The sequence below is a fragment of the Capra hircus genome, chromosome 13, assembly GCF_001704415.2.
Source record: "Capra hircus breed San Clemente chromosome 13, ASM170441v1, whole genome shotgun sequence".
In the NCBI taxonomy this organism is placed as follows: domain Eukaryota; kingdom Metazoa; phylum Chordata; class Mammalia; order Artiodactyla; family Bovidae; genus Capra; species Capra hircus.
Window position 1 is genome coordinate 20,405,394 of NC_030820.1, and position 24,542 is coordinate 20,429,935.

Consider the following 24,542-nt stretch of genomic DNA (forward strand, 5'->3'; position numbering starts at 1 on the left):
TCAGCCTAACATGACCCTCTCAAAGCTTGCAAATATAAAATGTGATGATCATATGAGAATACTTAGTAGTTTCTCTTCTAAAACACAAAAATGTTGGGAGATGGCATTTTTATCTATGTCAAAGAGCTCAAAACAAACAAGTATTTTATTTCTATATTTCCTGTTCACTTTAGTTGCCATTTTCTTATCACAGTTCAGTATCATTTCTACTTTCTGTTTTTCTCCAGTTACTTGTTGGAGAAACATTCCATTCCAAATATATAACTATGTTAAGGGGGGAAAAAAGAGGCTGTTTGGCTGATAAATCTTGGGATATGTCTTGTAGATTTCATTTTCTCATTGCAAAAGCAATGGATGACACCCTTCATTTGTTTGTTAAGCAGAATTAGAATAAAGGCACTTTTCTTCATGACTTATCTTCATGAAGTGAGAAAACAAGGACAGTTTCCTTCATGACATGAGTGCTTAGGCCAGGGTTGTTTCTGTTCTCCTTAATTTACTCTGAGACAGAAGGTAAACTTGGTGATGTTTAGATAGCAGAAACAAGCCCAGATCCTCTACAGCTCCTCTGTGTTTCTTCAAAAATTCTCATGATCCCAGGGCGATTTCTATTTTGTTAGCAAAAAGTAATGCTGGTATCTAACTTGAACCCTTTCCAATCATTCACATGTACCATTTGAATCAATACCCCACCCAATTTATATCACATTTTCCTGCCTCCCGGGAGAAACAAAATCTTTATTTCTGTTTTTCTTTTTTTTGTTTTGTCTGTGTTCACTTAAAATACTTCCAAGGATACTTAATAATTGTTTCAAGTAGGACTCAGGATATACTTTCTCTTTTTGAAATGCCAGGAGGTATCTGTGAGAGATGGTGTAAAGTGAAAGGCCTGTGAAGGAAGCAGTACTTTTAGAATCCTGTAGGGCAAGATTAAAGCCTAAATAAATATTCTGAAAATCTTTCAGGTTATTTATCATTTTCCAAGTATCCAAGAATCAAGAGTTTCTCTAAAAGGAATTTACTAAATGTTTATTTATTTATGACTCTAGCTCTCAGTGAAATAATGGAACCATTCAACTTATCCGTTTCTGTCTTTTCAGAACCTTGCCTCTTTGTATTTAGTTTGTTTTATGTGTGTCCTTAAATTGCCCCTTTATCACCACTTTTTGACTTTAGGCATCACAATTCTTTCTTACCTTAAAAAACAATGAATTACCTAACTACAAAACCTTAACTTTGTTTCTCGTCTAAATATTATTGTTTTTAATTATATTTTATCTCAAATTAACATTTTCCACACATTGTGGGACATGTATGGATATAAGAGTTGGACCATGAAGGCTGAGCTGTGAAGAACTGATGCTTTTGAACTGTGGTGTTGGAGAAGACTCTTGAGAATCCCTTGGCCTGCAAGAAGATCAAGTTAGTCAATCCTAAAAGAAATCAATGTTGAATATTCATTGGAAGGACTAACGCTGAAGCTGAAACTCCAATACTTCGGACACTTGATAAGAAGAGGTGACTCATTGGAAAAGACCCTGATGCTGGGCAATATAGAGAGAAGGAGAAGAAGGGGACGACAAAGGACAAGATGGTTGGATGGCATCACCAACTAATTGGATATGAGTTTGAGCAAGCTCCAGGAGAAGCCTGGTGAAGGACAGGGAAGCCTGGTGTGCTGCAGACATGGGGTCACAAAGAGTTGGACACAATTGAGAAACTGAACAGCAACACATTGTTTGTATCCTCTACTTCAATACACACATCATCTTTGGTTTCCTGCAATCTGTTTTCTACAGTCTCCCCAAAATATTTTTTCCTGGGACTTCCTAGTTGTCCAGTGTTTAAGACTCTGCCCTTCCAATGCAGGGGGTGCAGGTTTGATCCCTGGTTGGGTAACTAAGAGTCCACATGTAGCACTGTGCAGTGTGAAAATGTATGTATGTATGTATGTATGTATATATATATATATATGTATATATATTTCTTCAATGTATAATTATTGATCACTGACTCTTGGTCACTGATCTAAAACTGTAGAGATATTGTTCATCAAATACATTCCTGACCCTCATGAAGCATGTATTCTAGCTGTCTTTGAGGACTTCATTAATTTCATAATCATAATGATTCTTACACTGCTGCATTTGACACTACTGATCAATCCACCTGTTCTTCCCAGATGGTGCTAGTGGGAAAGAACCCACCTGCCAATGCAGGAGACTCAAGAGACATGGGTTTGATGCCTGGGTCAGGAAGATCTCCTGGAGAAGGGCATGGCCACCCACTCCAGTCTTCTTCCTTGGAGAATCTCATGGACAGAAGAGCCTGGTGGGCTACAGTCCATGGGGTTGCAAAGAGGTGGACACAACTGAAGTGACTTAGCACACACTCATGATCAATCCACACCTTCTTAAAGTATCCATCCATGTTTTCAGTATAGTGTATGTGATTTTTCCCCCTAGTGCTATATTTGTATTTTATGCTTTTTCTTTCTCCTTTTAGGACCTATTTGTGCATCTCAACCAATATTCTGACTTTTACCTTTTTATATCTTTTCCTACACATTTTGCTTGAATTTTTATTTTCTTTTTGGGGGGGGCATTATTTTCTCTATTTATTTTTTCTTTAAATTTTCAATTTACATTGAAGTATAATTGATTAACAATGTTGTGTTAGTTTCAAGCATACAGCAAAGTGACTCAGTTATACACATACATGTATCCTTTTTCAAGTTCTTTTCTTAGCACTCAAAATTTGCTCATCCCCCCATGTATGTAACCCTTATTTCCACATCCTCATCCCATATTTTTAGTTGCCAGTATCTTCAACTCTGTATTCAAACTCATACTTACCTTCCTTTAGGAAAGAATTTCCTAATCCTGATCTTACTGTTCCTGTTATTAAAATTATCATTATTAACACTATTATCATTATTAACACTATTATCGTTATTAACATTATTAACTAATTCTCTCTGAATTTCAATCTGTTACTTCTTCATTCCCAACTTATATGCTTTTCTTTCCTTGCATCTCCATCTCTGCCATCTTAGTAACTCCTGGACTGTTGCACATGTCCAGCCAACTCATTTTTGTGCAAGTATTCTCCTAAACCAGGCCACTCTTCACATGGATGCAGGGTTAATATTTCTAAACGATGACACCAAATCAGAGGCTCTTCACTACCTTTTAATTTGGTTTTAAGGGCTTCCTATGTTCTTCCCCAAAGAAAAGCTTTGATTTCATCTCTTATTCTTCTACAAAGTCTGTGTACTTGTTCCTAGAATATGCTTTGGGTGTTAACAAATGTCAGCATTTGGCTATATCATTGTTTTAGTATGACTTGTAAATTTGTGTCGATGGTGAACATAATGAATTGCTTTGAAAGAATCAAGGTAAACAGCCAGTTAATGTCAGGTTTTTGTTTATCTGGCTAGGTTGTGTTTACTGCTGATAAGAGCTGTGGGTGTCAGAAGGTACAGTTTTCCTCTGGCATCCTGGTTTTGTCTCCCTTGCTGTGTTTCGAAGGTCCAAACTTCTTAAATAAGGTCTGAGAGATGACACTCTTTTGCTACAGTTCCCTGTTATTATGTAGGAGCCCTAGTGATGAGATGATGGGATGGAAAGGTGCCAAGTGTCAGGTCAGGGGAATGGAATCATCCTCCAATCTTGTGATTTGATCTCAGTCTTCTAGTGTGTCTGCGTCCTTTCACTGTAACTTTCGTAAGTACTTTCCACTTCTGACCCTACCCCGCCCCAGAAGCCTTAGGTGAGATAGGAAATCATTAAGAAAAATAGGCACACTCTCAGATGGCTACTTTTTCCTCTCTCCTTGTAAGAAGTAGAAGGGATTTTTTTCCTAATCTTCATCATGAGAACGTGGTAGGGCTCCTACCAAGTAACGTTATAGGGGTGCTCCCAAAGACTGGTCCCTTGGATTTCATATCCCTCAAGTTTTTCCATACTGAGCCTCCAGCAGTTTGTTCATGACAACTTACTTTGTCCTTACCTAGTACGGCTGTTGTTTACTTGCTCAGTCATATCTGACTGACTCTTTTATGACCCCATGAACTGTAGCCCACCAGACTCTACTGTCCATGGGATTTCCCAGGGAATACTAGAGTGGGTTGCCATTTCATTCGAGTGTCTTCCCCACCCAGAGGCTGAGCCCAAGTCTCCTTCATTGAGCCACCTGGAAAGCCAAATGCTGACTCCAGTCATAGTTCCTTTTCCCAGGTTTTGCTTCGCTAAGTTTTGCTCTCTCTATATGCCCATCAATTTGGGGGAAGCAGTTTTCCCTGTGTTTTCTCTTCTTGAAGGATCTAAGAAGAGTTTTTGATTTTTGGCTGTTGGGAAAATGAAACCAATGCTTTCCAAGCTCTTTACATGCTGGACTGGAAACCAGAAATCTTCCCCCACATTTGTTTTCTTTCCTTCTTCTTTTTTTTTTTTCTTTTTTTGATGATCTTTTCCCACCCCTGTACAACCTCCTTTGCCTATGACATCTCTGCTGTATACTTTGGTGGTGGTGGTGGTAGTTTAGTCACTAAGCCATGTCTGACTCTTGTGACCCCATGGACTGTAGCCTGCCAGGCTCCTCTGTCCATGGGATTCTCCAGGGAAGAAGACTGGAGTGGGTTTCCATTTCCTTCTCCAGGGGATCTTCCAAACCCAGGAATCGAACCCTGGTCTCCTCTATTGCAGGCAAATTCTTTATTGACTGAGCTACAAGGGACGCACTCATAAACATTCTCTAATATTCTAATATAATGAATCATGGGAAAAGACCCTGATACTAGGAAAGATTGAAGGCAGGAGGAAAAGGGGACGAGATGATGAGATGATCAGATGGCATCACCAATTTAATGGACCTGAGTTTGACTAGACTCTGGAAGACAGTGAAGGCTAGGGAAGCCTGGCATGCTGCAATCTAAGGGGTCACAAAGAGTTGGACATGACTGAGCGACTGGATAACAACATAATGAATCATCTTTTATGGTCTCTTTCTGTATCCACCAATTTTAAGACATCTGTTATCTGTTGAACTACATAGCAGTTACCATCTATATTAATATTTGATATTATATGCTCATGTGTAGGGTCTCATTCAGTCTTTACCACAACTTCTTGAGGCTAAAGTACCTACTGTAATTATCTCTTATTGCTTTTCCATCCTGAAGAATTTTAATAGGCTGCTCAAGGTCACATACTTTATAAGTGGAAAAGTCAGAATTTGAATCAAGACGTCTAGCACCTGCAGGCTTAACTAGTATACAGTCCAGCCCAGGTTCTGCTCCTTATTTATTAAAATAATATAATAATATTATAAAGATTATAAAGATAAATATAAAGATAAATTTTTATAAAGATAAATATTCATCTGTTCTTATTTGCTTCCTGTACCCTTTCAGGCAATAGATCAAATCATTTCTTACTATATATCACTTACCTAAAGAAAAGGGTTTATAATTTAATTAGCTTCCTTTGTAATCTTAATTTGGCAAATGAAACCATGTCACAGAAATACTATTAAACCAATACATGTTTCCAAAGGCATTTTGATAGGAAAAAGCACTAAAGACATAATTCAGGGTTCTTCTTTGAGGATTAAGAAACTCTGAGTCCTTTGAAATTCCTAGACTTATAGGAAGTACCAGCCGGTTCCATTCGTATATCATCTTCATGTGCTTGAGACATTTTTGCTGCTGAGCATATTAGAAACTTCAAAAGAAGTCGAATCTACCCTATGTCAGCATGTCACAACTAGAAGCTTCATTTTTATATCAGAGCACCAGATCCTGAGGGGGAAAGTTTATAGCACTCAATTTGGTAATAGAGAGTAGTGCTGAAATGAGACATTCTGCTGGAAAGTGGAGTTTTAAAAAATAGGTAATAATGACTCTCAAGAGAATAATGCCTAAAGAATAAACTGTTGGAAAAGGTGAAAACGAAGAAATGTCAAAAATATTCAGTGCATAGCTCTTCAGGAAGTGATGCAGTGACAGTGTCTATTAAATACTATGAGCAGATTTCACTTGACTTGAGAGGCGCCATATCTGTGGTTCCCATTTTGACACCTTTGAGGAAACTTTTGTTCTCTCTCTGAGTATGTTTCTATTTCACAGTCTTCAAAACTTGCAGATGCAAATAGCTAGCACCTTGAACATCTGGTGTGGGGAGGGAATGAAAGTACATAAAGAGATTAAGGGCATTTCAACTGTTAGTCCTATGCACCCTTCTATTTTAGAGTGAGAGACAGGTAGAAATTATAGAGGATATGGAGCCAAACAAAGTAAGTCTGACTTTGAGGAAGGGAGAATTTGCTATCTTTAAAGAGAGACATATTGCATTTAAAAAAGAAAGAAAGAAAAAAAAAAAACCATTAGCCTATTTTATGAACAAGAAAAAAAAGATGAAAATTGCCTACAATTTAAAGCAGGGAGTGAATTCAGAACACTTGAAGTGAGAAATTGTCTTTTATGATTTGACCCTAGTGCAAATGAGTATCATTCTGCTGAGGGCACTGGAGCTTTAAAAATGCAGCTTTCTTTTAAAAGTATTAGCTGTCTATTTTAAAGAGACATGTCAAATATATTGCCTTATGGCATAATAACTCAATGAAACATTTTCAAAAACTCAAAATTGTAGCTAATAACATCTACAAGACAAATTAGAATCTTTACTTTCTGCAGACATCAAAGTTTAAAACGAATGTTCATGAAGCATGGTGATGGATTCTGAATATGGCTAGTGTATTTTGGCCTCTAATGTCAAGAAACAGTAATGATTTGAACAAAATATACTTTGATGATGAATTTGCCCTATTTGACACTAAGGCAGTTTTTGAAACCATGTGTGACTCTTTAAAGTTTTTAAGGTAAAGAATTTAACATTAATGAGAAATTTCTGTCCAGTTTTTATTTTAGCTAGTTAAGATGTGAAATATAAAAGCTATACCCTTAGAATTTTAAGAATTTGTAATCATTAGTCTGGTACAAGCAGAATCGAAATGTTAAACTGAAAAGGTACAGAAAATATCAGGAGGCATAGCATCTGAGGAGAGGAAAAATTCAGATAATATTTAATGAATGCCCATGTTCTACAGTATTACATGTAGTAATGTTTTAGATTTTACAAGCTTAATTGGATCCATTCTGATCTATTATATCAGAGTTAAGTAGCTTGTTAAATGCCCAGTAGAAAGTTATGAAATAGTTCAAAATCAAATTAATGAACAAAACAGTCCCCTTCTGTGGAAATCTGTCCCATGAATGAATGCTTGATCATGCCACACAGTTACATTTAAATAATGCTGGTTTAATGATTTACTGTTAAATTCTAACTATGTTGTGGTAATTGGAACTTTTCAGCTTTATTTTCTGCTTTAACAAGTTCTGAACTTTGTGAAGGAGGCTGGATTGACCTCCCCAAGGATTTTTCCAGATATAAATAGGTAGCTCTCAATGAAGCAACTGAAAGTTTATAAATGTAGGAAAGCATGTCTAGTCTGAGCTTGCTAGATAAAGAACAAGTCCATTTCTGAAAGTATAATTCAATGTAACATTTTATAATTTTGTGATAGAGTACCTAGTTTTCAGAGAATTTATACATTTCTATTAATAATTTTAAGAGGCTTAGCAACTTTTCACCTTTATGATTCTCCGGTGGGGTGGGGGGAGGGGGGGGAATATAGCATTGCAACAAGTCTATTTCACTTGCAAAGTCAAACTTAGATATGCTTGAGTTCCAGAATTTAAAATCCCCAAAGACCAAATTTGCAATGGTGGCTTCTAAATTGCTATGCACAGTTTTGCAATCTTAAATTTTTAAATGGATAAAATTTTACATGTATAGGCACAAATACATCACACAGGAATTGACTTTCTGATTTGGTAAGACCAAAATTGAATATGCAAATCAGAAGAGGCTAGGTGGGGTGTGCTCTGAAAGCTCACCCAGAGTCCCCTAACTAATAATTGGAATTGCTACCTTTGATGTCGAGCCTTATGTGACATTGTTTATCTTGTACTGAAATAATATATACTTCAGTGGAATGCTGGATTATCATCATTCCCAGTGAATTCGTTTTTTGTTTTTGTTTTTTTTTACACTAAGTTCCATGATATAACCCTAAAATACAAACAGCAGATTGTCCTACATTCTTTTCAGTCATATTGTATCTTTGATAAACTGCTTTTCAGTAGTTGCTGTAAAAAAAAGTTAAGTCCTGGGGAAATAAATGTGGAATGAGGCGTGAAGGTGATTTTGTTCAATCTGATTTCAAGGTTTGAGAACGTGTGCAGTGCCCAGTGGAAGCACACTCGGATAGAATGTTAATTGTGGCTATTTAAGAATGAAATGAACTTTTTCAGTTGTATGCTTTAGTTTTCAAATGCCTGTAATATTGTTAGATACCAATAAATACTAAGTTATTTGCACTGAAGTACTTAATAAACAAAATTGAGATGTAACTTCCCACTTGAGGTGCCATGAGAAGAGATATTGAGACACTAAGGAAGCTGTAGTCTAAGTCACTCTGGAAGCAAGTAGGCAAAGACCAAGAATGGAGAACTTGGTTAGAATGAACTCAGGTTTCTGGGCAAGCTTAAAACTTACATTTTAAACTACATACTATATGATTAAAACTATTCAAGAGAAACATCTGAATTAGTGAAGTTTCAGTGTATTTTTGTAGTTAGAAGAATAATTTACTATAATACCAGTTTAAAATGAGAGTTCCCAGCTTTGTAAAACAGATTAAATTCATGTCAATGAACACAAATACTTTTTTCCCCACTGCCCTAAATATTTAATCTTCAGCATCATGTTAGCATTAAACATGGAAAGAAATATATTTGATGTCTGAGTTAAACATAATTTGCTTTCGTGAGATCAAAGTTCATCAATCTCATTATGTATGTCGTACTATTTAAGAGCTAAAGTATGAAATGTGGAATCATTTTATAAAAAGATTGCGTGCTTGTGCTCAGTTGCTCAGTTGTGTCTGACTCTGTGTGACCCCATGGATTGTAGCCGCCAAGCATCTCTGTCCACGGGGCTTCTTCAGGCAAGAATACTGGAGTGGGTTGCCATGCTTTCCTCCAGGGGATCTTCCCAACGCAGGGATTGAATGTAGGTCTCCTGCATTGAAGGTGGATTCTTTACCATCTGAGCCACCAGGGAAGCCCATATTGTTAAATCAGGTTTGCTGATATTTTGTTGAGGATGTTTGCATCTATGTTCATTGGTGATCTTGGCCTATAATTTTCTTTTTTTGTGCTGTCTTTGCCTGGCTTTGGTACCAGGATTATGGTGGCCTCATAGAATGAGATTGGGAATGTTCCTTCCTCTGCAATTTTTTTTTTTTTAATAGTTTCAGAAGGACCCGTGTTAACACTTCTCTAAATGTTTGATCAAATTTGCCTGTGAAGCCATCTGGTCCTGGAATTTCATTTGTTGGGAGTTTTAAAATCAGTTTCTATTTCAGTACTTGCAATTGACCTTTTCATATCTTCTGTTTCTTCCTGGTTCAGTCTTAGGAGATTGTACCTTTCAAATAATTTGTCCATTTTATCGTTATGTAGACTGAGCAACTTCGCTTTCACTTTTCACTTTCATGCATTGGAGAAGGAAATGGCAACCCACTCCAGTGTCCTTGCCTGGAGAATCCCAGGGATGGGGGAGCCTGGTTGGCTGCCGTCTATGGGGTTGCACAGAGTCAGACATGACTGAAGCAACTTAGCAGCAGCAGCAGCAGCAGGTGCTTAATAGTAGTGTTTTATGGGTGTTTATTTTAGCAGTGTCCACTGTAATTTGTAATTTGTCCTTTTTCATTTCTAATTTTACTGACTTGAGCTCTCTCCCATGTTTTATTGAAAAAGCTTTATCAATTTTATTTTTTTCAGAGAACCAGCTTTTAGTTTCATTCATCTTTTCTATTGCTTTCTTCATCTGTTTTTCATTTATTTCTGCTCGGATCTTTAAGATTTCTTTCCTTCTACTAGCTGTGGATTTTGCTCTCTTTTCTCCGGTTGCTTTAGGTGTAAGGTTGGGTTGTTTGAGATCATTCTTTCTCCTGAGGTTAGACTATTACTATGAAACTCCCTGTTAGAACTGCTCCTGCTGCATCCCACAAGTTTTGGATCATCGTGCTTCTGTTTTCATTTGTCTCCAGGTATTTTATTTCCTCTTTATTTTTCTCAACGATCCACTGGTTGTTTAGTAGCACATTGTTTAGCCTCCACATGTTTGGTTGTTTTTTTTTTAACAGCTTTTTTTTCCCCGTTGAGTTTTAATCTCATAGTGTTGTGAGAAAATATGCTTGATACGATTTCAATTCTCCTGAATTTAAGAATATTTAAATTTTAAATTTGCTCACTTTGTGACCCAGTGTGTGATCAGTCCTGGGAAATGTTCCATGTATCTTGAAAATGTGTATTCTCCTGCTGTCAGATGAAATGTTCTATAAATATCAAGTGTCTCTGCTTATAATGGGTGTGTTAAGGCCTGTGTTTCCGCTTGATTTTCTGTCCAGATGATCTGACCATTGATGAAATTGGGATTTAAGGTCCCCCACTGTTCCTGTGTTACTGAGTTTCTCCTTTAATGCATATTAACATGTGCCTTGTATATTGAGGTTCTCCTATGTTGGGGGCATAAATATTTACAATAGTTATACCTTCTTAGACTGATCCCTTGATCATTATGTAGTGTCCTTTTTTGTCTCTTATACCAGTCTTTAAAGTCTATTTTGTCTTAGTATTCCTACTGCAGCTTTCTTCTGAATTCCATATGCATGAAATATGTTTTTCCATCCTCTCACTTTCAGTCTGTTTGTATCCCTAGATCTGGAGTGGGAGGTCTCTTATAGATAGCATACATACAGGCCTTGCTTTTTTATCCATTATCCAGTGTATGCCCTTTGCTTAAAGCATTTAAACATTTAACCTGTTTACATTTAAGGTAAATATTGATATGTATGTTTCTATCACCATTTTCTTAATTGTTTTGGGTGTTAGGGAAGTTTTCAGCTATTGATAATCTTTAATTCCTTTATCATTTTTATCACCTCCTTTTTGAACTTGGTGCCTAGCAGACTAGAAAGGCCTGTTTCATTGTTTCTTCTTTCAGGGGATTTTTCCTGTTCAGTTCAGTTCAGTCGCTCAGTCATGTCCGACCCCTTGCAACCTCATGAATCACAGCACGCCAGGCCTCCCTGTCTATCACCAACTCCCGGAGTTCACTCAAACTCATGTCCATCGAGTCGGTGATGTCATCCAGCCATCTCATCCTCTGTCATCCCCTTCTCCTCCTGCCCTCAATCCCTCCCAGCATCAGGGTCTTTTCCAATGAGTCAGCTCTTCACATGAGGTAGCCAAAGTACTGGAGTTTCAGCTTTAGCATCATTCCTTCCAAAGAAATCCCAGGGTTGATCTCCTTTAGAATGGACTGGTTGGGTCTCCTTGCAGTCCAAGGGACTCTCAAGAGTCTTCTTCAACACCACAGTTCAAAAGCATCAGTTCTTCAGCGCTCAGCCTTCTTCACAGTCCAACTCTCACATCCATCCATGACCACTGGAAAAATCATAGCCTTGCCTATTTAGTTGGAAATAGTTCCTTCACTTTTACTTTTCTCAAATTTCTCTGTCTCTGTGAATTCAGGAGAAACAGTTAACTACTGTGGTCCTGAAGGGCTGTTTTTATGTGCGACCATCCCTGTGCAGACTGTGTGAGTCCAATATTTTGGGTGCAAGCACTGTTTACAAGTCATGACAGGCATACATCCAAAGGGTATGCTGGCTGTCACCCTTTTGATAGGGGGTGTGGCTGGTGTTGTGGTGACAATAGCCTTGTCTGGAAGTTGTGTCGGACCTCTTTGATGTGTGGCTGTCACAGACCTGTCAGGGGTGGGGTCTGCTTCCCAGTTGTTTGAGTAGAGGCCCTGAGGGTCAGGTTTGATAAGGGCCTGTTGCTCGTGTGTGTGTTCTGTCCCCAGGAAGGTGAGCACGAATGCAAGTGAGGCCTGTGTGCTCACAGAGAGCCTGTGCACTGAGTGATCATGCAGGGGTCCTCGGTTCTACCCAGAAACAGCCCAAATGCTGCATCCCTTTCTCCATTTTGTTTATACAAGATGTAATGCCAGGCTGGTGCTAGAGCCTGAGGTGTGGCTATAGGGATTGAGGTGGTTGTGCTGCCTCTTAGAAACTGGGCTGCCTATATGGCAGGACTTTCCCAGGACCTATCTGCTCAGATCCAGCTCCAAGCTGTGGTGTGAGGTAGGCGGGACTGGAATACTCCATTTGGAAAGGGATCCCAGCATGCTTCACCCTAGGGGCTGTCTGCAGAGTACATGGGATTCTGTGATACAGCCCACCACCCAGTGTGTTCACCAACAAAGTGGCTGCTGCTGGACCCACCCCCATGGTGGGAACACTGATACTGGGCTTACATACCAGCCACAGCCACACCATGTGCTCACTCACAAAGTCTGCAACCAGAGTTGCTCCCTGCTGAGAGCATGCCTACAGTGCGGCTCCTATGACAGAACTACACCACCTCATGCATGAGCTAACAATGGCAGCCCAGACAGTTAGCATTAATTTACCTTCTTTGGAACTCGATCAAGTCTATTTCTTTACATCCACTATGTTTTCAGTAAAGTCTTAACTATATAAAAGAGTAATTATTTAAGCTAATTATAAGTCATCAAGGGTGTAAAATGTAATAAGATGAGGGAAAGCTTCGATGTTCTTATTTAATCAAAATAGCATAGAGTTAAAGATGCATGTTCTTAATGAATAAGTCACAGTTCTTAGTAGGTTTGACAGATGAAGCGTAGGTATACCTTGGTTGTGCATGCCACATATATGTCTTCATTTTCCAAATAAGAATACAAGCAAGTGACATCCGTGCAATGAAATGTGAAAGAAAACTGTTTCATTTTTGGATTAAAATCTTGTGTACAATTTTCCTAATCCAGTACTTGCTAGCACATAAAATAAATTTCATAGAACATTGAAGATAGAAGACCATTCACAGATGTAATAGGGAAACATTTCAAATTATTTCCAGTACCACTCTTTTCTAAACAAACACTTCATTTACTTCTTTGGCTGCATCAGGTCTTAGTCATGGCATGCAGAATCTTAGTTCCCTGACGAGGGGTCAAACCCAGTCCCCTGGCTGGGAAGCCCATTTCTTAACCACTGGACCATCAGGGAATTCCCACCACTCTTTTGTATTGAGGAGAATCTTGCTGCAATAACTCATACTTCATGTTTCTTGGTTATTTTTCTTGGATAAGATTTTTTTCTTTATTTTGCCAGACATTAAAGGGTCCTTAATGAAGAGAAATACTTTCAGAAAGGAATAGGTTTTTTTAATATATACAAGTCACTTTCAGTTTCTCATCTGACATGTAAGTCATTTGGAAGTCATTATTACTATCCTCCTAACAAGATAAAAAGCTGAATAAACTAAAAATCAACAGCACTTTTAGATCTGTTAGAGAATTGATGTCAAAGGCAAACCACTGCCTCCAAATTGGGGACAAATAGGAGAAACAGAATCATAGCTTCCTGGAGCAGAAGCTCAAGAGCAGAAACCTCTGCAGGAGTCAGAACTGGGGGAGAAAGTTCCAATTCCTAACTGACGAAGTGCTCTAGGCTCCATGTGCAGGTGTTCAGTGGAAAAGAATCTGCCTACTAATGTAGGAGACGCAGTTTCAATTTCTGGGCCAGGAAAATCCCTTGGAGCAGGAGATAGCAACCCACTCCAGTATCCTTGCCTAGGAAATCCCATGGACAGAGGAGCCTCGCGGGCTACAGTCCGCAGAGTTGCAAAAGAGTTGCAGATGACTTGGCAACTAAACAACAACAATGTGCACCCATTTGAGAGATGAAAAAATCCTGGGGGAGATTCAGTGTTAGAGGGCCTCACACTTGTTTACGTTTTAACTTCAGGAGCCCTACCATTTCTCACAGTAAAGATCAGAGAAAACTCCTCTCTGCTTTGAGCTGGTGGAGGAGAAGAGTCGCCATTTATCCAGAACAGTCTGTTCTCTCTAACAAGACTTGCCCTCAGTAGAGAACACGAATCAGTATTACCTATTACAGTAGCTAAAATCCAAGTCACTGATGACCCCAAATGCAGATAAGAATGAGAAGAAATGGGAACTCTCATTCATTGCTGGTGGGACTGCCAACTTTGGAAAATAGATTGTCCGTTTCATACAAAACTAAACCTAGTCTTACTGTAAGATCCAGCTGTTGTGTACCTTGGTGTACTTACAAATGAGAACTTCTGTCCACACAACACTTACACACTAATGCTTATAAAAACTTTATTCACATTTGCTAAAGCTGAGAAGAAACCAGGATGTCCTTCATAGGTGAATAGATACAGAAACTGTGGTGCATGCATATAAGGAAATGTTATCCAGTGATGATAACAAATGAGCTAGCAAGTCACAAATGGAAACAGAAAAACCTTAAATGGTACATATTGCTAACTGAAAGAAGCTAATCTAAAAAGACTATGTACTGTATGACTCCAACTATATCACATTCTGGAAAAGGCATACTGTTAACTCACAATTTATTATTTACACACGTATTTCTCAGTAAAAATACTGAGAAATCCACAAGAAAAAATACTTGTAACTAAAGAATATTTTAATAGACTTCATTTAGAACTATAAAGAAATAATTAACCTGAGGAAGTATTTATATATATATATATATATGCATTTCATTCTTCCCTAGTAAAAGCCATAGAGGGAGTAGTAACTGTGATGCATTTTGATGATGTCTGCAGGAAAAGAAAATCCAATTGTGTTTAAATTGAGAGATCGTTCACATACCAATGTAGTTGAGAAGTTATCTATTGTTCAGAAAAATAACAAGGTAAATTTCAGACTTACATTTCACTTTGCAGTTCTTGCCTGCCATTCACTGCTACTTTGGTCAGTGTGAGAATTGGAACAACCAAAAATAACATACAGTATCAATCAGTCCCAACACCCTCCACACCTGTTCTACATGCAGCATACGAAATATTTTTATTTGCTTGAAACTGACAGACAAGTTTGAGCAATGTAGAAGAAAAGGAATATACTTTCAGAGTCAATGAAATATTTGATCATCTTTATGCGAAAGTCACATACCAAGGTGAATTTTGTGAATTACATAATCATGGTGACACTGTTTTTAATGTTGGTTTAAAGAAGTCAATATTGTTGATATATAATTGACAGAAAGTGAGTTGCGTTTAATTTTCTCTCTACATACCTGTGTGTGTTTGGGGAAACCTGAGATTCACACACGATTTCAATCTATTCTACATCATGCTACAAAATAAATCATTTCACTAAATAAAAATTGTTTATGTTTCAAGGTAGTGGTCAGCACTTCCTGTTTGTCAACTCATCTGGCCCCAAAGAAGGATACACTGCAAGAATCACCACGTCCCAATACTTCCCAGCAAGCCTCGGAATGTGTGCTGTTCGGTTCTGGTTCTATATGGTTGATCCCAGGAGCACAGGAGTCTTAAAGGTACAAAGAGAAGACAGAGATTTGTCTTTCACTGACATACTCAGAACGTGTGTTTAAACATTTCCCTCTTTTTTTGATAGCCAGACAACACCAATCCTGATCTGTTAATTTCTCATTTCTTTCTGGGGCAATGGGACTTTGGCAAGCAGTTCCATCATTCATCTTAATCTCATTCAAGATTATCTCATTCATGGCTGCCACCTGAACTCAATTATGGTGCATGCTATTTAAAAGATTATCTACAGATGAAAGGTTATGGGCAGATTCTACAGGTATCTTCTAATAACAACTTAGATAGGAACAATAAAGAAATGTGACAAGAGGGATAGTAATGGAGAGGATTCTCTTCCCCAAAGTAAAAGCAAAGCACACTTAAGATTATAAGTATATTATCAGCTCACACTGAAAACAATGTGCCTGCTTTATTTTTAACTAGTTGAATATAAGAATCTACACCAAATGCTAATGTCTTTAAATAAACAAGCTGCTGCATCTATACTTCTTATAGGAAAGATCAGTAAATGAAATTTTCACTTGTTAAGAGCCAATTTTGAAGTCTTAATTTCTAATGAAAAGATTGTGTATCAGAATACAACATGTAGTGATATTGCCTTGAAATTATGCAGTCATTTGTTGTTGGGATAAATACACAATTTGGAATTTTTTGTCATTATCTCAAACATTGTCCCTTGTAAATAATAACAGCTATTATTAAGTGATTCCTATCTTTCTGGCTATTTATTTTAACTTTATACGTGTTAGTAGTTTTAATTCTCACATTGACCTAAAGAGGTAGTGTTTAGCTTTCCCAAAATTTTCAGTAGAGGAACTGAACTCAAAGTGGCTTAATAACTTTTCCATGATTACACAATTGACCAGAAATCTGATTTCAAAAATCTGACATCCTTGTCAGATTTCAAAAATCTGACAGCGTTGTTGCTCATATTTCCTGCATTACTCAGAGACATCTAAGGAGAAATATGAAGGAAAGATAGAAATAATAAAAAGCCTTATCAATTCTAGCCATTGCTGGGAAAGCAAGCTCTTATCAAGTAAAAATGAAAGCATGCAAGAAAGTGGAAAATCTGTTTTCCTCAAGAGAAACCAGTAAAAACAACAAAGAAAGATATTCATTTTTAACAGTTTAGATGCATGTGACTATTTTGTACATCATGAAAAAATTTTGGATATATTTTTTTTTGTTTTTACATGTAGTATGTAAATATTCAGCAGATTAGCCTTTTGCTTATGCTAAATTTCATCCTTAGCACTGATCTTAAAAAGACTATAATATGTTGTTTTCACTGATATTTTAAAACATAGATACTGCAATTGAAGAGGACAGTAGTCAGTGGTTATTTGTTTCACACAGAAGCAAATATGAAATGGAAACCTTTCAACAGAATGCACAGAGATTTCAGTCACTTTCTAACAAAATGTTGCTTTCTCGATTCAAAACTAACATTTGTAATCCTTTCACTATTCACCAGCTGATCAGTCAGTGCTACAGGCTGAATGTTTTTGTCTCCCCAAATTCAGGTGTTAGATCCTGACTATGACAGTCAGCTAGTTGAGTTACCTAGTTAAACAGCCCGCTGTTTTTAGCCATGCTTCTGCAAACAGTCTTTGAAATGAAAATGTTGGTCTCAAGTCATGATTTCTGATAGCTTGCTTAAAATAGTGATTACAGTTTTTTCTAACTGGAAGGCAGCCATTAAGTGTACTATTGTTTTTATACTCTCAGCTGTCTTCAGAGAGGTATACTGGAAAGAAGAGTGGAGGGGAATTGCAATAAGGCTGACATGCAGGTTTTGTAGAGAAAGTGCCCTCCTCAACACCAGATTGTCTTGGTAGGTTTGACGGTCCCCATGGCTTTTTACCGCCTCCACAGGGGACCCAAGCGGAACCAATTATAGTCACTTCCAGGATTTGATGCGATGTTTACAAGAGGCTTTCTCTGTCTTGTGTGTTGCAAGTCACTGGCTAGAAGTAGACTAAATTTGGGGCTCTTGGAGACCATCTTTCCCGACATGGAGAGAGAGGTTGTCTGAGAAAGAAGCTAGCACACAGAGGAATTCAGGACCAAAAGAAGGAAGACAGAACTGTTTCTGTTTAAATCCCGGAGCCTGCTTTACCTGAGTCAGTAAAGTTCTCTTTGTTACTTGCTATTGGAAAATTCATGTTACAGAAACCCAGGGAAAAACTGTTTTTTGTAATATATCCTCATGTCTCTGATGGATCACAGTAACAGTGGCAAGTCTGTTTCTCAACTGTTGCTTTTAATCTTGAGTTATTCCCAGTCTGAAAAACTCCCTGAGTATACCATATTTTTATATTATGTGAACATATCAGTGAAGTGGAAACCTATTCTTTCCACTCTTTTAAAGTGAGACTTGTCAGCTGCATGCTATTCTTTCACGGGCAACTGTTTTTCTTTTTTGTAATCTCTAATTTGAGTATAACAGTGTCACAGTTTGTAAAATTTCCTTGGCCAGGATATTTCAGCTGGTGTGTTGCCTTAGAAAGAATCATCTGTACTTACAGTATTGACAAGACTGATGGACAGCTAGCTTCTTACAAAGGGTCTGAAAACCCACCTTTGTGAATATATTGTCTAAAGTAACCAAAATAATATTATCTAGATTTATGGTGAGGAAGAACTTCTTCTCTTTAATATTAAAAAAAGTTAAGACTATAATAAATGATAATATGTACTGAGCCATGATGTGCATAAATAGATACTCAGTGGTATCAGCATGCAATTATAAAGAGCATTTTGGAAATTAAAAGCTTTATAATTTTTACATTATTTACCAAAATATTCCACATCTATAAATATAAGGAAATAAAGATAGATATGTATGATGTTTTATTTATAAGTGTCTTCATCTCACTGTTGTTTATTAAAAAGGAATATTTGAAACCACCTGAATGTCAAATATTAGGAATTGGTAAAATATAGTACATTCACTCTTATAGTGAAATACTGTGGAGAAGTTAATTCTGTAAATGAATAATTGATAATAAAGAGAAGCATTTGTGATTCATTAATAACCAAAGTAACCAAATTAACAAATATGTATTCTAGAATGTAATATAAAAATATATCTAATTTCACATATTTTAGCATGGGACTATCTATTCCTTAATCTATATAAATAAGTGTATATGTGTGTGTATATATATGTGAAAAAATATATGGAAGGATATACACTAAAATGAAAAGAGTAATTATCTTTAGACAGTGAGATGAAAAGATTGTTTTCATTACTTTTACTCTTATTTATTTTATAATTTTTCTATATTAAGCATATGATGCCTTTCTAGTAAGAAAAATATATACAAGGGTCTTTCTAAAGGATCTTCACCTTTGCAAATGTTGAAAGACACAGCCCAAGGATATCCATAAACAGGTCACTTCTTGAGTTAATAAAGAGAAAATGTGACTCTGGAGCACTTGGTAGATTATAAACCATCTCTTAGATTGATAACATAAATTCTTTCAAAAGGATATGTCAAAGAAAATATCTAAAGTGAAGTTCTACACTGAAGTGTCTATGAAACCCTAAAAATAACCTGGCATTCCTAAAAGAGATCAAATAGCAGATTGTGCTAGAATGGTTTCTTGTCAGCACAAATCTGAAATTGTATTGAATGTTATGTATCTCTTGCCTTTCTGTGCTCTGTTCTGTATCTCAGAGAACAACATTTCCCAGACTCCTTTGCTGCTGCATTCCTGAATAAGTTTGACCAAAGGAAGGTACTGGCCAAAAATCAGGGCAGGAGGAGGAGACAAGCCTTCCTCCTCTTTCTCTCTTCTCTTTTTCTGTATATTTATATCTATATTTCTCTAGCTGAGTTTTTTCTGCATCTCATCTGTGACTCAGTTCCCCCAGAAGGCCTTGCCTCCCTGATTCAACTCCCACCAAGGATATTGACAAATGCGATCTTCTTCGAGCAACTCAGCCTTGCTACTCCCTCCCTTTGACTTTAGGTTTCAGAGGAGAAACTTCTTCCTGCACATGCTAATCTATAGGTTGCCTCATAATTTCCCTGGTGACTTCTCATCTCTTCCATAAACTTAGTACCTATTACCTATATTAAAGTTCCTCTATTTGAAATATATTAGTTTCTGTTTCCTAACTCCGCCCTGTCTCGGTACCTACCTCAAAGAAAACACAAATCTTTCAAAGACATTAACTGATAAAACAGTGAAAAACTGTGAATGAGAACCAATTTAAATTTGTCATCCTTACATTAACTTCTTAAAAACTTACTGTCTAGTAGAGGAAGACAGAAAACAAATTGAAAAAAAAAAACCACTAATATGAAAACTTCTGTTTGTGATATAATACTATGGACCAAATTAAACTGTTTCCTATAATACATAATTACTCACAGTCTGCTGAGAAAGTTATTTTATATTGAATAGTAAGACAGTCTCTCTGAGAAATATGAGCTTTGAATTTGGACTTGAAAAACTAGAAAGATCCATTTTTGTCAATAACTGTAGTAAGAATGTTCTAGGTAGAAGAAATAAGCTAAAGGGAAAAGCTCAAAAGTAGAAGGTATTTGAAGGCCACTGTAGTGGAACAAAATAACCAAGACAAAGAGAGAAATGACCAGAGATGGGTAGGAACCAGCTCTTTCAAGGCCTTGCAGGGATGATAAGGAGATTAGATTTCATCTAAGAATCATGGAAAGTCATTGGAGAGTCTTAGTCAGCTTGAACTACTGTAACAAATTACCTGAAGTGGGTGGATCAAACAAGAGAAGTTTCCTTCTCACAGCTCTGGAAGCTCAGAAGTTCAGGATCAAGTTCAGTTCAGTTCAGTCACTCAGTTGTGTCCGACTCTGCGACTCCATGAATCACAGCACACCAGGCCTCCCTGTCCATCACCAACTCCTGAAGTTCACTTAAACTCACGTCCATCGAGTCACTGACGCCATCCAGCCATCTCATCCTCGGTCGTCCCCTTCTTCTCCTGCCCCCAGTCCCTCCCAGCATCAGAGTCTTTTTCAATGAGTCAACTCTTCGCATGAGGTGGCCAAAGTACTGGAGTTTCAGCTTTAACGTCATTCCTTCCAAAGAAATCCCAGGGCTGATCTCCTTCAGAATGGACTGGTTGGATCTCCTTGCAGCCCAAGGGACTCTCAAAAGTCTTCTCCAACACCACAGTTCAAAAGCATCAATTCTTTGGCGCTCAGCCTTCTTCACAGTCCAACTCTCACATCCGTACATGACCGCTGGGGAAACCATAGCCTTTCAAGGTATGGGCCAATTTGGTTCCTCTTGTGGACCTGCTTCCTGGTTTGTAGATAACTGGCTCTCACTGTGTGCTCAACCGATGGATAGAAATCATCTTTTTTGGGTCTGTTCTTAAAAGGACACTAATCTAATCCACAGGACCCCACTCTCATGAGCTAATTACCTTCCAAAGACCCCAACCTCCCCAAATCAAAACATTGAGAATTGGGGCTTCAACTTATGAATCTGAGGGGATATATTCAGCCCATAGCCGAGAGTATTAAACTGAGGGATAATAACATCTTCTTTGAAAATTTAGAAGATATGCTGTGTGGAAAAGGGACAGGACCTGGGGGTAAGAGGAGGAAATCAGAAGTGGATGTGAAACAGGAAGGCAAGTTAGATGATTTCCAGGGGTCCCCAGCTGATTTAAAGTTGGGAGTATGAATAAACTGGAAAACAATTGCTACAAATAATGAACAAGCCTGAGATCTTCATTGGCATATTAAGATTATCTTCTAAATAAAACACACTTTAATTTTATTAGTATATTAGTGAGGGCATCATGTAAAGTTAGTTTAATCAAAATGTTATACCATTGATGAGATCAAGGTGAAATTCAATTATATGTCCCTATTACTTTTTTAGGATAAAAAGCCAAATAATTCACATCTATCCATCCTACAAAGTAGAAAGCTGCATGATGAAAGCAATGTTTTATAGAGACTAGAAAGCCTGATACTAAATGTATAATATTCAGGATAGTGAATGAATAATATTCAGAATAATAAGATGTCTCTTCAGGCTTCAGTATCCTCTGATTCACAGGCTCATGATTTATGGAGCAATGCTAATACATACTTTATTTTCTAGGTCAGTTTCTTTCTTTCAATTACCTACCTACATATAAAATTAAAAGCACTCTTTAAAATGGTGCTGGTCATTTTCTGATACATATTGCCAAAAAAGTCCTAAGTGAAACCAAATTAATTTCCCATGAGATTATTTAGTTTCAGTAGTCCAGCTCCTAGCTTCTGACTTGTCCTGATTTTTAATGCTAGCTCAGGTGAATTATTTAATATCTATGAAAAGAGGTAAAGTTTGGCACAGGACAAGAGAATTTCCCTACAAATACCTAATAGCCCTTTATTCCTCTAGACTCATTTTTTAAAGACACAAAGAGGAAGTGAACTTTTGTAATTAATACTATTCAAAATGCTCTTTGTAATTTATAGAAGCATTTCTTTGTTCAAGGGAGAAAAATGAACTATTTCCTAAAACTTCTTTCAGTGATAACAGATGAGTCAATATATCTAAAGGGGCTTCCCAGAAGCTTATTGTTCATATATCAGAACAGTTAGCCTATGAGGTTGAGGTGAGTTTTATTTTAAAGTTGAGTTTTAGGCAGCCCAGTGGATAAGGTGAAACTTTGCCTTCTAGCACAGGGTATGGGTTCAATCCCTGGTTGAGGAGCTAAGATTTCACATCCCTCATCACCAAGTAACCAAAAAGCAGAACCAACAGAAGCAATATTGTACTGAATTTGATAAATACTTTAAAAATTGTCCACATCAAAAAACAAATCTTAAACATAATAAAGTTGAGTTTTAGAGCTAAATGATTTCTGCAAAATGTATGGAATTCAACATGTAAATCTTCTGTTCAGGAAGCCATTATTGCCATGTCCTTATGGTTGTAAATTTTGCTGTGTTTTCTTTTAATGTGATATTTAGAAAAATAGTAAGAGCAGTGGGAAAAAAATGAGAATACTGTAAGATGGTTACTATATGCTATACACTGAAGTCCTTTACATTGATCTAATCTACCAGACCACCTGACCTGCCTCTTGAGAAACCTATATGCAGGTCAGGAAGCAACAGTTAGAACTGGACATGGAATAACAGACTGGTTCCAAATAGGAAAAGGAGTAGGTCAAGGCTGTATATTGTCACCCTGCTTATTTAACTTATATGCAGAGTACATCATGAGAAACGCTGGGCTGGAAGAAGCACAAGCTGGAATCAAGATTGCCAGGAGAAATATCAATAGCCTCAGATATGCAGATGACACCACCCTTATGGCAGAAAGTGAAGAACTAAACAGCCTCTTGATGAAAGTGAAAGAGGAGAGTGAAAAAGTTGGCTTAAAGCTCAACATTCAGAAAACGAATATCATGGCATCTGGTCCCATCACTTCATGGGAAATAGACGGGGAAACAGCAGAAGCAGTGTCAGACTTTGTTTTGGGGGGCTCCCAAATCACTGCAGATGGTGATTGCAGTCATGAAATTAAAAGACGCTTACTCCTTGGAAGAAAAGTTATGACCAACCTAGATAGTATATTCAAAAGCAGAGACATTACTTTGCCAACAAAGGTCCCTCTAGTTAAGGCTATGGTTTTTCCAGTGGTCATGTATGGATGTGAGAGCTGAACTGTGAAGAAAGCTGAGAGCCGAAGAATTGATGCTTTTGAACTGTGGTGTTGGAGAAGACTCTTGAGAGTCCCTTAGACTACAAGGAGATCCAACCAGTCCATCCTAAAGGAGATCAGTCTTGGGTGTTCTTTGGAAGGACTGATGTTGAAGCTAAAACTCCAATACTTTGTCCACCTGATGTAAAGAACTGATTCATTGGAAAAGACCCTGATGTTGGGAGGGATTGAGGGCAGGAGGAGAAGGGGACGACCGAGGATGAGATGGCTGGATGGCATCACTGACTTGATGGACGTGAGTCTAAGTGAACTCCGGGAGTTGGTGATGGACAGGGAGGCCTGGCGTGCTGCGATTCACTGGGTCACAAAGAGTCGGACACGACTGAGCGACTGAACTGAACTGAACTGAATCCTCAACCATCCAGTGAGGAATATAATGACATTATCTACACTTTAACAGTTGAGTAAAATGAGATAGAAAAAGCTTCAGGAATTTGTTCAAGGTCACAGTACTATTTAAGAGATGGCAGGCCATGATGTTCCCATACCCACTGGCTCCAGCCTATGCTTTTAGTTAATATGGTTTACTGCCTCCCAGAACTAGATGGGTTTTTATAACATATTTTATTTTCCATACTTTATTGCTCAAAATCATCTTTCATTCTTTCCAATAATTATTGAAATCTGGTCTTTAAAAGATACTTTGCCTGTTTTATATTCTGCGTATTGTGGTTTTCAATATAAATTTGATTTGAATTACTAATATAATTTGACAAAGGTAAAAGAGGAGTGTGAAAAAGCTGGCTTAAAACTCAACATTCTAAAGATGAAAATCATGGCATCTGATCCCATCACTTCATAGCAAATAGATGGGGAAAAAGTGAAACAGTGATAAATTTTATTTTCTTGGCCTCCAAAATCACTGCAGATGGTGACTGCAGCCATGAAATCAAAAGATACTTGCTCCTTCGAAGAAAAGCTATGACCAACCTAGACAGTATGTTAAAAAGTGAAGACGTCATTTTGCCATAAAAGGTCTGTATAGTTAAAGCTGTGGTTTTTCCAGTAGTCATGTACAAATGTGAGTGTTGAACCATGAAGAAGGCTGAGGACCAAAGAATTGATGCTTTCGAACTATGGTGTTGGAGAAGACTCCTGAGAGTTCCTTGGATAGCAAAGAGATCAAACCAGTCTATACTAAAGGAAATCAACCCTGAATATTCATTAGAAGGACTGATGCAGAAACTGAAGCTTCAGTACTTTGGCCACCTGATGTGAAGAGCTAGCCAACTCATTGGAAAAGACCCTGATG

At 37.5% G+C, this 24,542-nt stretch overlaps 1 protein-coding gene across 1 annotated transcript in view; it reads left to right on the forward strand.

Moving 5' to 3' along the window:
* Positions 1-24,542, forward strand: part of MALRD1 (MAM and LDL receptor class A domain containing 1) — a 597,692-nt gene that overhangs the window by 421,712 nt on the left and 151,438 nt on the right. Inside the window, exon 32 of the mRNA XM_005687912.3 lies at positions 15,395-15,552. Coding sequence (XP_005687969.3) covers positions 15,395-15,552 — 158 coding nt within the window. The remainder of the gene's footprint in view (positions 1-15,394; positions 15,553-24,542) is intronic.